The sequence below is a fragment of the Chinchilla lanigera genome, unplaced genomic scaffold, assembly GCF_000276665.1.
Source record: "Chinchilla lanigera isolate Chin_1 unplaced genomic scaffold, ChiLan1.0 scaffold00059, whole genome shotgun sequence".
Lineage (NCBI taxonomy): Eukaryota > Metazoa > Chordata > Mammalia > Rodentia > Chinchillidae > Chinchilla > Chinchilla lanigera.
In genome coordinates, this window is record NW_004955460.1 from 13,808,251 (window position 1) to 13,820,969 (window position 12,719).

The 12,719-nt window shown below is 45.2% G+C and overlaps 1 protein-coding gene across 3 annotated transcripts in view; it reads left to right on the forward strand.

The window, feature by feature from the left end:
* The window catches only part of Rsph10b (radial spoke head 10 homolog B (Chlamydomonas)), a 49,089-nt gene that overhangs the window by 16,585 nt on the left and 19,785 nt on the right, over window positions 1-12,719 (forward strand). For all 3 annotated transcript variants that reach the window (XM_005397900.2, XM_013521163.1, XM_013521161.1), the window contains exons 8-14: window positions 907-1,083; window positions 2,234-2,393; window positions 2,921-3,042; window positions 6,544-6,733; window positions 8,648-8,762; window positions 9,744-9,823; window positions 9,909-10,057. In XM_005397900.2, coding sequence (XP_005397957.1) covers window positions 907-1,083; window positions 2,234-2,393; window positions 2,921-3,042; window positions 6,544-6,733; window positions 8,648-8,762; window positions 9,744-9,823; window positions 9,909-10,057 — 993 coding nt within the window. The remainder of the gene's footprint in view (window positions 1-906; window positions 1,084-2,233; window positions 2,394-2,920; window positions 3,043-6,543; window positions 6,734-8,647; window positions 8,763-9,743; window positions 9,824-9,908; window positions 10,058-12,719) is intronic.

A 12,719-nucleotide genomic window follows, 5' to 3' on the forward strand; every position in this document is an offset into this window, starting at 1 on the left:
AGCGCAACTGAAGACACTAACGAAGTAGGATTTCTAGAACTGCTTCAGAAAGTGGCAAGAAATACGGGATGAGTTTTTCAAAGCCGAGAGGGGTACTGTGAGGGGGATGCATGGCAATACGCCTTTGACTGTAACACTTTACTTAAACGCACACCATATTTTTTGATCAGCTCTTGAATAACCAGAAGTTACAAAATGGTACGTATACTGTGTTGATCTAATATGTCTGACTGCAGGTGACTGGGACCGGGCAGATGGATTCCCAGGCTAGTGAGTTACCTCTGGACCATGGGGTTGAGGAGTGGGTACTTCTATCATGTGTATGCTTAAAAAAAACTTAAAACAGTAGTTAAAAGTAATTCTTGTCAAGCCGGACACTATATATACACTACCTTAGAACTCTGCATCACACCTGGAGGGTAGGGTGTTTTCTCCACTTTATAGCTGAAGAACCTAAAGGCTTCAATGATTTGCCTTCGGTCAAAAGGTTGTTTAGAAATTGCCTGGGCTGGGGCTGGGGATTTAGCTCAGCGGCACAGCGCCTGCCTGGCAAGTGCAAGGTTGTGAGTTCAATTCCCAGTACTGGGAAAAAAAAAACCCAAAAATTAAAAAAAATATAGAAATTGCCTGGGCTAAGATGGAACTCAAGTCTGTGTGATTCCTGTTCTTTACTCCTTCAAATTATATTGTATTTGTCCTAATTTCAAATGGATTCAAGTAAAAGGAAATAATTTGAACATTTCTGATGGCTCTTTGCTTTCTTTAAATTTATTTTATTTTTTTGAGACAGAGTCTCACTGTATAGTTCAGGCTGGCCTCAAATATGTGATCTTCTCCCCTGAGCCTCCTGAGTGTCGGGATTGCAGGTGTGCACCACCATGCCTGGCTAACGTGCTTTCTTTTCAGAATGGTTTTGGAACACACAAATGGTTTATAAAGAGAATCCCTAACTCCCAGTATCCTTTGAGGAATGAGTACATAGGAGAGTTTGTAAATGGATATCGCCACGGACATGGGAAGTTTCACTACGCCAGTGGAGCCATGTACGAGGGAGAGTGGGTTTGCAATAAGAAACACGGCATGGTGAGTAAGACCTGTGAAGGTCACCTCCGAAAGATTAGGTAAAGCAATATAAGGCAGGCTCATTCTCTAGTAAACTGCACTGTCAATTTTACATAGATAATTTACTCTTTGTTGAGGTGATGACCTGAATTCTTAAATATTTCCAACATATGATCTAATTTCTGCATAGTAGAAAGTTATTTAATTAGTTTGTGTTACGTGACTGTCTGTGTGTTAGGGTGATTTTGCTTAAAAGTAACAATCTAGCTTAATCTGCCCTATATTAATGAAGGATAATGTAGGTTTCGGGGGTAGTTTGATTTGGTCTCTCAGAGAAGTCAGGGGTTCTCTTCTGTCTACACACAGTGTCGTCCACCATGTCGGCTTCATTCTTGTGTTGTCCCTTTCTCATGACTGCATGGTGGCTGCTGTGGTTCCAGCCTGCACATCCACATCTCCATTAACTAGAAGAAAAGAAACTCTTCTCTCAGAAGCTCTCTACAAATGCCTTTAATTTCACAGAGCTGAACTGGATCATTTTCCCACCTCCGAGTCAGTAACCAACCAGTAGCCTGAGCTTGACAAATGGCAAGGGAGTCCCTATTGTGTGACAGGCACTCTGTAGGTCCCTTGCCTCATTTGATAAGATCTATTTTGTGACTACAGCCTCAAAGATGGGGAGAGGTTTGGGATAGATATACAAAGAGAGGAGAGAGAAGAGGAGAGGGAGGGGGAAGGAAAAACAGGAAGAAGAGAGGGGGCTGACACAGTGGAGTGAGACCCTAGGAGTCTGATGGCGTGGACTGAGTGTGAAGCTTCAAAACAAATGAACCAGCTGGGCGTGGTGGCGCATACCTGTAATCCCAGCACTCTTGAGGCTGAGGCAGGGGGATCACAATTTGAACCCAGCCTGGACAACTTAATGACTTGAAAAATATGGCCTGTTTTTTCCTACCTTTAATAAAGATGAAACTTTACCACTGTTAAAAAAAAAATCTAAAAAGGCCTGGGAATGTAGCTCAGTGTGAAGGCCCTGGGTTCACTCCCTAGTACCAAAAAACAAACAAACAGCTCCCAAACCTCGAAGAAACTGCTGGTGCACATGTACCAATGTTTTTATGAGAAAACTTTTTTTCCAAATGATAAGAAGAAGTCTTTTTCCTGCCTGCAGGGCCGATTCACTTTCAAGAATGGGCGTGTGTATGAAGGGCTGTTTTCCAACGACCACATAGCACAGTTTGTAGACCCGGATGAAGACATCCAGAGTTACCTGGACCTGCATGCCAAAGGGGTCCGCACAAGCAGGCAGTACAGACCTTCCGTCAGCGCGGGTAGGGAGCCTTCGCCTGCCAGGTGGAGACAAGTTCATCTGCTGGTCCCTGGGGTCCATTCACAAAAAGCACCCGATTCCTCGGGAAGTAGAAGTTGCCTGTGAGCAACCGTTCTCTCATTCTGCCCCCCTCCTATTCCTTCCCTCCCTTCTTTTCTTCCCTTTCCTTCCTCTTCTCTCCCCTTTTCTTTCTCTTCATTTCCCTTGTTTTTTGCTGTCCTGGGGATTGAACCCAAGGGCCTTCTACTGAGCTATATATCTCCAACCCTTTTTTTACATTTTGAGACAGGGTCTGACTGAGTCACTAAGTTGTCCAGCCTGGGCTTAAACTTGCTATCCTCCTGCCTCAGCCTCTCAGAGCGCTGGGATCATAGGCGTGCACCGCCTCACCTGGCTTGCAGCTGTTTTCTTAGTAGGTTTTCTGAATGCTCTTGTATCACCCCGTGGTAGGGCATCGCTCTGGCATCACACTGAAAAGCTTTAACAGTGCTGCTCACAGTTGTCTCCTGTTCTGCTTCTGTTTTCTAGAAATGATCAGAAAGCTGGAGGGTACTGAGAGCCCCTCCACGACAGGACTGAGCATGGAGCTGGACCTCAGCTTGCTGGTCAACCTGTACCCTAAGGAAGAGCAAGCTGAAGAAAAGAAGCAGGTCAAACCCTTTCGCACTGTTATAAATTTGTATTCGAGGCTTAACTATTAATAGTGTCCCTGACCCTGAGGGTGACTGCTGGTGATCACGGTCATGTGGAAAGGCTGCTTTACATAGATCATTCCACTTAATTTCCAAGGCAACCCTGGGGGCCTGGACAGAGGGTCCCCCCGTGAGGTCTCCACAGCCTCAGAGCCCCTAACACTCACGTTGCTCTCACACTCAGAGTGGCTTGAAGACCAAGGCTGTCGCCACCTCCTTAGTGAGACACTAATTCTGCTGTGATTATGGTCCCCCAGGGCTCAGCAGAATTTAAAGCCCTTAGAAATTACTGAAAATCTAGGTGCTTTTGTACTTTTCTATTATCCCTGCTACTCAAGAGGCTGAGGCAGGAGGATCGCAACGTCAAGACCAGTCTGGCCATCATAGCAAGACGCTGTCTCAAAATAAAAAATAAGGGCTGGGGTGTTGCTCAGCAATGGGGCGTCTGCCTAGCATGTACAAAGCTCCGGGTTCCATCCCCAGCACTGCAAAAAGCAAAATAGCTACAATAAAACCCAAACAAGCAAAACAAGAAGTCACTGGAAACCTAAAACCCCTTAGAGAGAGAAAATGAAGCACTTGGACCTTATTTGATTCATAGCTGGCAAGTCACAGCAAAATGACATTTCAGTACCACGGCTCCTGCTTAGATCGGGCTTGGTATGTTTAGCCATCCCCGTGTGTCTTCACCCTCTCTCTTCCTCCTTGTCAAGCACCTGGCACCGGCTCTTGGGCCCCCGAAGGGAAGGCCGTCCATCCTCCCTCTCCTCTCCCGGCTCCCAAGGCCCACGCTGTAACTCAGGTGCCCAGGATCACCTACCTCAGCCCCAAGGCTCCTCGCTACTTCCTCTAATTACAAAAGCAAAAATGTAGAACACACAGATAAGGAAAAAGTGAATTTCAACCCTCTTGTGGCACTTTCTAACTTATAGACCTGAGCTCATTCTGTTCACAGACTCTCTGTTCTTGTGTAGAAGCTGATGATAGTGCCATTAGATATTCCCTATATTTTTTAGGTAAATACACTATATTGATTTACCAAGAAAAGTAAGATTGCTTACATTATTCTCCCATATTATCATTCTATACACACACACACACACACACACACACACACACACATACACTATTCATTTTACAGTTTGGAGTTCTATGTCAAAGCATGTGAAGTTGAGTATGGTGGCACACACCTATAATCCCAGCATTCAGGAGGCTGAGGCAGGAGGATCATTGCAAATTCAAGGCCAACCTGGGCTACATAGTGAGTTCAAGACCAGTCTGTGGTACAAAGTGAGACGCTGTCTTAAAAAACAAAAAAGCATGTGAGTCTTATAAAAATTATGTATTTAAAATATATTATCTATATTGAGTGTTTTATAATCACAAAAGGACACATGCTTTTAACAAAAAATTCAAACATTATAGCAACATAAAAAAATAATAATAAGAAGAAATATATGAGACCGAAAGGGAAAGGATCCTTTAAGGATACCTTTGAACATTTTTAATTACTACACTTCATAATACAGACACAGTATGATTTTGTTAGCAAGCTGTGGTTTTTTTTACTTTCATTTTGGATGATTTTACACTTACAGCGAGTGGAATAATCCTAGTCTCCACCGGCCTTCTTCCCAGCTTCCCCTTCATGGGGTCTCCTGAGGACCCTCGCACACGATGGGCCCCGGAACTGTGCATGGCAGCAGCTGTGTTACCTACGACAGACTCGTGCGTCCGAGTTCACCTGGTTCCCTCCCAGCACCCTTCTTCTATTCCGGGACCCCTCCCTGCATGCGTCTCTTCTATCCTCCAGTCCGTGACAGCCCCTCTCTGTTCTTCATGACCGTGACACTTCTGAAGGGTACTGGTCAGTGATTTTGTAGACTGTCCCTTACACTGGGTCTGTTGAAGTTTTGCTATGATTACATGTATTGCCTGTGATTGGTATCATTTTGGTGTCTTAATCAAAACATGGGTGTCTTTTTTTTGAGCAGAGGTCCTAGAGCATTCTAGGTTCAGCTAAACAAGCTAAGGAAGCAGGCAGGGTCCTGTAAGGCTTCAAGCTATCCTGCCCCCCAGTGGTGGCCTTTACCTCAACTCCAGGGGCTGTAACATGAAGCCTCTTCCCAGCCGGCCTGGGCCAGGCCTCTCCTGACTGTGAACTCACGCGTGACAGTGCTTGTGCTTGCAGAGTAACCCTGGCCCTAGGTTCCACTGCCTTCAGTCCCTGGATTATCCCAGCAGCCTCTGGGACAGTGTTTTTGCATAGGAGAGACGGGGCACAGAGGGATGGCAGCCTTGCTGCAGGTCACACAGCCCTGCTAGTGTACCTGGAGCACCCACCCCGTCTGCCCCAGACCCGGCTCCCCGGGGGTGCCTGCAGTTGGTGAAGTCCTGCTCGTCCTTCCCGCCTCGGAGCCCTGCAGGACACCCCTTGCTTAGATTCACTCTCCCTCTGCCTCCGCTCTGCTCACCCAGCGATACCGCCTTTTTGTGTTCAGCTCAAGTTCTTTACTACATTTTAAGGTTCATGAAGACAAGGTTCTGTACTGTGCTCTAGAACAGTGTTTTAGGGTTGAGCACAGGTGTTCGTGAATTACACTGAATCTTATAAGGCAGTAGATAATGGTGAGTGTAACATGCCTGATGCCGTGATTCAGGTGGCCTCTTTGGGCTCCGTGGGACCCTAAATGCTGTTCTTCACACTCTGGATGTTGAGACACAGCTAGCTAGAATAGGAGAAGGGGACACTGTACAGGCTGTCGGCTTGCATGGATGGGAGTTTAGGGTGGTGTAAGGGCATTTGGGATCTGGGGGCATAGAGGTTAGTAATGCAATCACTGTGAACATTGCTTACTTCACACGTCCAGCCTTAAGTATGCTGTTAGCTGTGTTTTTATACCAGCTGTTTATCAGGTTAAGGGCTCCTTTCCATTCCTAACTTGCCGAGGGTGTCTCTCATGAATAGATGTTAGCTTCTGTCAGATGCATCATTTGGTTGATCACGTGGTTTTTCTCTTTGAGCCTATCAATATGAACTACTTGGATGTTTCAAGTGTTGAAACCAGCCTTGCCATTAAATAAACCTACTTGGTGTTAATGTCCTATTCTTTTTATATATTGCTGGATTCAGTTGATTTTGTTGAGGACTTTTGCATTTATGGACTCCAGCAGTATTGATCTGTAGGAAACAGAATTTTATTGCTGCCATTGAGACAGGGTATGATCACATAGCAATATGGCAGTAACTCTGTCTTCCAGGAGACAACATCTTTCATTGCTATTAGTAAAAAACTGCATTTTATTGCTGGAGGTGAGCAGGCAGGATAGGATACTTATGGAGAGGCAGAGGTACACACTGTTGTTTACATGTGCCATCCTCATTTAATCTAGGAAGCAGGCACTGTGTCTTTTATTCTTACGAGGTAGGATAAGTATGCGTGGCTTTCTTCTCTTCAGGTAGAATATGCTCTCTTAAGAAACATTTCAGAATTAAGAAGAATCTATAGTTTCTACAGCAGCCTTGGATGTGATCACTCTCCAGATAATACCTTCCTGATGACAAAACTTCACTTCTGGAGATTTCTAAAAGATTGCAAATTTCATCACCACAAGATAACTCTTGCTGATATGGACAGGATATTAAGTAGTAAGTATTCCAGGTCCTTCACTTGTTTCGGACTGGGAGCTCATTAGCATGCCATCATGTCACAGGAACGAGTTAGGTGCTGGGAGGGCTGAGTGTATGGCTCAGTGGCCCCCTGCTTGTCTAATGTGTGAGGCCTAAGTTTTGACCCCCAGCACTGAGAAAAAAAAAAAAAAAAAAAAAAAGAATTGGGCAAATAGGGAATGCACAGGTTGGGAGACGTGTTCCAGAAGTTGGTGTGTGGCCTTGCTTTCCATGCTTACAGTGTGCTTGCAGAGGTGGCCTTGTGCAGTAACAGCGACAGTACAAGACCGTCAATACAGGGGTCAGCAAAGTATGGCCTGTGGCCAGCCCTACCTGCCATTCATTCTCCTAAGCCTCCCTGGAACACAGTCATGCCTATATCTGTCTTCTGCCTGTGGTTGCTTTTGGCCTATACCACAGAATTGAGCAGTCAGGATTGAGCCAGCCTGGATCATATTTATTTACTGTCAGGTTCCTTATAGAAAAGTGTCCCCGCCCCAGTCTACAGTGGAAAAGCATAAAACTGACAGGTTAGTGGCAAGGAGGATGAGGGAGTACTTAGAATAGTCTAGAAAAGGCTTTAGGTAGTATATTAGCCTTCCCATTGCTGGACACAATACCCAACACCTGCAGTCTAAAGGAGGGGTTAATTGGGCTCATGATTCAGGGAATTCAGTCCGTGGTCAGCTGGTTCCAAGGCAGGAACATCATGGTGGAGAGGCGTGGTGTCCAGAAAAAGGAGAGAAGCGAGGAACATACACCGTCCCAAGGCACATCCCCTGTGATGCACTTTTCTAAGGACAATTTATCAATGAGCTCATCCACTGATGAGCGTAGTGCCCCCATGATCAGTCACCTTCCACAGTCCCCACCTCTGAATACATGAGACTCCTAGGGGATATTTGAGATCTAAACCATTACAGGAAGTCTTAAGATTTCAAATTAGAAAGTCCATGAGATAAATTTAACAATCTTAAAAGGTTTTATTTCTTTCAGCTGAATTCTGAGAGGCGGAACTAAAAGCCTCAAATTAGCTTCTTAAAACATAAAATATTAGCTGGGCATGATGGCACATGCCTGCAATCACAGCACTGGGGAGGCTGAGGCAGGAGGATTGTTGCGAGTTTGAGACCAGCCTGGGCTACAAAGTGAGTTCAGGGCCAGCCTGAACTGCATAGAGAGACCCTGTCTCAAAAAAAAGGCAAAAAAACCCCCATAAAATATTAATGTGATCTTTAGGTATATATAAAATGTACCAATAAAATTAATTTTAATGATATTAGAAAAACATTTTTTAATACATTCATGACAGGGCCATAATTCATATGTCCACTACCAGGCAACTCTGACTCACTTTGTATGTCTCACTGCTGGGCAGCTCTGATTTAATTTAATAAAATAAATAAATTTGATTTTTGTAATTTTTAATTGGTATGAATACTATTAATATTTATATTTGGACAGTATTCAGATTTAAGCAACTAACTAGATTTGATCCATTTATAGACTTTTTATTACTTTTATTTAAAAAGATCGATAAAAATGATATCTTTGTACCACCAGTGTTACAAGCCTCCCCATGGGACAGTCATGCATGTACCACGGGTGGTTCAAGCCTGCAGGAACGTGTGAGATCCATTTACAATTAGCAGCATTAAGCTGTGGTTCAGGTGACTTTGAAAAACAGGGGGACAAAGTAAATTATAAGTGTCTTGTAAAGTAACCAGACAGAGCAGTTTCTGGTAGTACTTCATTTTTGGTTGGCTGTTCCTATATGTTCAGAGGAAGCAAGGACTCCCTCACAGTCAGTTCTCTGGGCTGTGTACCAGGAGCAAATAAAATAGGTGCTGCTGGAAATACTCTCCTATTGCATAGTCTCCAATTTTATTTTAGCCGGTAACGATATACCAGTTGAAGAAATTCATTCTCCGTTTAGAACAATACTTCTGAGGACATTTTTGAGGTATCTCCTGCAGTTGGCTTACCACATTCATCACAAAGAATACCAGTAAGTGCCTGGTGTTGACTGAGTTCCTTGTGCGGGACCTCCCAGTCATGTCATCCTCTTTCCTCCAGTGTCGGTGTTGTCTCCATGCGGCCTCGAAATGAAGGGCAAACAGCAAAACTTTCCCTAAACACCAGCCACAGAGCCTTAAGCTATTACAGTAAAACTCAGAACACCGCCACCTAGGGGTCATTTCAGTGTTGCATAGAGCTACCGGAATTTTATTCAAAATGAGACACGGTCAACTCCTATTTTTTAGGTCAGAATTTCCTGCCTTGAAGCAAACATGATACCTTCTTCCCCTCCCCGCAAATTTTTATGTTTTAGATTTACAGAAGTTTTACTGAGTTACTGTCTAGAGTTCCTATATATCCTTCACCCAAATTCCCCTAATGTTTATATCTTACCTAGCACGGTACATTCGTCAAAAACAAGGAATTAATGTTACTGTGATACCGTTAACCACACTACAGGCTTTTAAAAGATCTCTCCTGTTTTCCCAGTAGCTGAGTAGCTGTCCCCTTTCTGTCCCAGGCGTCAAGTCTAAGATGCCACCTCACATTGAACGATCATGTCCTCTTGGGCTCCTCTAACTTGGGATTATTTCTCAGACTTTGTCATGACCTTGACTCTTAAAAAAATCTTGGCCCACTAGTTTGTGAAACTTCTCATGTTTCTGTGTGTCGCAAAGCCGTCTCATGATTCTACTGAGCTTGTGGGTTTGGGGGAAGAACACTGTGCGGGTGAACGGCCCCCTCATCCCATCACACAGGTGGTACATGCTGTCGGATGTCTTGTTAGGGGCAAGGTTAACCCTGGTCGCAGATTGGGATGGGGTGAGGCAGGGTTTTCCACTGGAAACATGGTCTCTTCTTTCTCTACCCATTAGACAAGTCCAGTTATTAAGTCTAGTCCACACTCCAGAAGAGGGAACTTAAGTGCCTTCTCCTGGATGGAATAACTGTGATGTCTTTTTAATCACAGAAATCGAAGCCCATCGCTCTTTCTGTGTTTTACAAAGCTGATGACTGAAAACATTCGTCCAAATGCCTGCCAGGTAAAAGGTAAATACAAAAAAGGTAGGATAATATTCACTGTCATTTTTCGAAATTTAATTTCGTCATCAGTTTTTGAATGTTGTGTTTTCAGGTAACTTATTCAGTGAGCAAGAGGGGGCGCTCTACACAATGAATTATATTGATAAGTGCTGGGAGATTTATAGAGTTTACTGCAGACCGAGTGCAGTTCCTCCTGGTGAGCTTACGATGAAGATGAGACACTTCCTGTGGATGTTGAAAGTAAGTTTAATGCCACTTGGGTTTGATACTGGCTTCATATTTACAGGCATCTTTACATTACAGGCGAGATATTCTAGCTGTAATATATAATGAGGTGAATGAAGACCAGGGATGAGTGGGCTGGGGGCAGATCTGGGACAGAACCTAGGACCTGCTGTGTGCTAGGCATAGGCAGGTGCTCTACCCCTGAGTTACATCCCCAACCCCTTTTGAAAAAAATGTTTGGAACAGGCTCCCACTAAGTTGCTCAGGCTGGCCTCAAACTTGTGATCCTCCTGCCTCAGCTTCCTGTGTACCTGGAATTACATCCATGTGCTACCACACCTCACCTGGGATGAGTTTTCTTGAAAATTGAATGTTTGAGTTTCCTTTGGCAGAGAGAATGAGGCAAGCGGTCTGTGATAATGGGAGCACAGGAAGAGGGAGAGCCTTCCCTGTGCTCGCAGATTAGGGTCTCGGGATGGCTTCATTCCAGTGTCTGTACTGCTGCAGGCCTGGCCACTCACAGGTCAATGACAGCAGGAATAGCCTTTTTTGGGGGGATTTTTGTGGTAGGAACCTAGGGCCTTGCACACGCGGGGTAGGTGTCTCCCGCTGAGCTGTATCCCAGCCCTGAAAAGAAGTGACATCTTATTTACACAGTGTTCTCATACTATCAGGGATTTGTGCTCCATGACCCTTTTAATTTGTACTTGCGGGAATATACTTGATGAAGCTGAAGGAGTCGAATACCAGTGACAGAGTGCTTTAAGACATTTAGTAGTATTGCATGTGTGTGAAAAGCAGACAGTAACCACGTCTTTAGGAAAATAAATTTTTAAAATGTGTGGCTAGGGCATGGGATATTTTACAGCTGTTTATATGTTTCCTTTGACTCCCCTTTTTTGTGGTGCTGGGGATTAAGCCAAGCGCCTCTGAGATGAGCTATATCTCCAGGCCCCTTTTAAATTTTGAGACTGGGACTTGCTAAGTCACAAAGTTGCCCAGGCAAGGTTTGAACTTGTGATCCTCCTGCCTCAGCTCCCAGGGTGCTGGGATTATAGGTGCGCACCACCACACTCGGATCGCCTTACGCCTTTCTTCAGGGTCATTTGTCCTTGCGGAGTAGGTGACACGTCGTGGTTTTGACTGCACCCTTTCCATGGTGGATAACACGTCCCTTCCCCCTGCTTCCATGCCAGTGGCAGAGTTAGAGGCTCCACCTGACTAGGGTGGTGCTGGGTCCTTCCTGTTACATTGCATCACAAGTGTTTCTTGCGGTTTCAATGGGTTCCTGGGGCAGCAGCAGGACTCTTCCATTATATTTTCCACAAGCCTCCCCCTAGCGGCCCATGGTGGCCATTGCTGACTGCCAGCATTTCACCAGGGATGATACCATGGTCATTTCCAAAGTGTATTATTTCTCCTACCCACAGCATGTATTAGCTGTGAATCTGGTTTTATAAAGAGATTCACCTCACCACTTATGTGAATACTCTGATATACAGGTGCAGACAGGAAAAGGGAGATAAATGCTTTTTTCCCTTTATTAAATTTCAGGACAATGAGTTGATATCCTAGCAGTTCAAAGGTTTTCTTTCTTCCCGGTGAGGTACTAGGAATTGAACTCAGGGCCTCATACAAAGGCAGGCACTCTGCCACTGAGCTACAGTGTAGTCCTTTTTAAAATTTTGAGACAGAGTCGCACACTTAGTGGCCAGGTTGGCCTTGAACTTGTGTTTTTCCTGCCTCAGGATGCCAGAGTTCTGGGCCTACAGGGGTGTGCCACTGAGCCCAGCTTATTCTTCTGCTTTGTTTTTTTTAATTTTTTAAAAATTTTTTGGTACTGGGAATTGAACTCAGGACCTCAGGCTTGCCAGGCCAGCACTTATGCCGCTGAGCTATTTCCTTGGCCCAGTCTTTGGCTTTAATGTTAAGCCTCTTGCTCAGTTGTGTGGTGATGGTTGGAGGTCACACTTGGGCTGCGCACTACAAGGCTGACTGAAAGCTCTGTGGGTCGTGGCACTTGGCAGAGGGGGGCTGCAGTGTAGCATGTTGCCAGGATGCTGCCCCATGGCAGGCCATGAGCGTGGAGAGGTCCTGTCTCTTGGATCAGGACTTCTGGCTGCTGGATGTCACAGGTCCTAGAACAGAAATGCAGGAGGGGTAATGGCAAGACCCATTTTCACTCAGTCCTCTTTTAAAGCCCTTTCTTGAGGGGAGCCGTGTGTTTTCCCAGCCAGATTCTCTGGTTGGGTCTCTTCTCATTGTAGACCTTCCATGTGGAAAGGGCTCCAGCCAGACTTGAGCCGGTCTTCCTGTGAGCAGCCTCCTGGAGTGGCCTCTCCTTCCACTCACTCTGTGCCTCCCCGGGCTCCTTTGCTTGTGCTGAGCCCACCAGCCCAGCGCTGCCTAGCCTCTGGAAGCGTGTGGCTCTTTCATGCCTGGATCATTTACTCTCCCATTTTCTCTGACCTGTACTTTTGTAAAAGAAAAAAAAGAAGCAAGCAAGCAAGCAAGCAAGCAAGCAAGTGTGGTGGCACACACCTGTAATCCCAGCACTCGGCAGGCTGAGGCAGGAGGATCATTGTTGAGTTCAAGATCAGCATGGACTACAAAGTGAATTCAAGGCCAACCTGAACTGCATATCAAGATCCTGTCTCAAAAAGACCAAAAAAAAAAA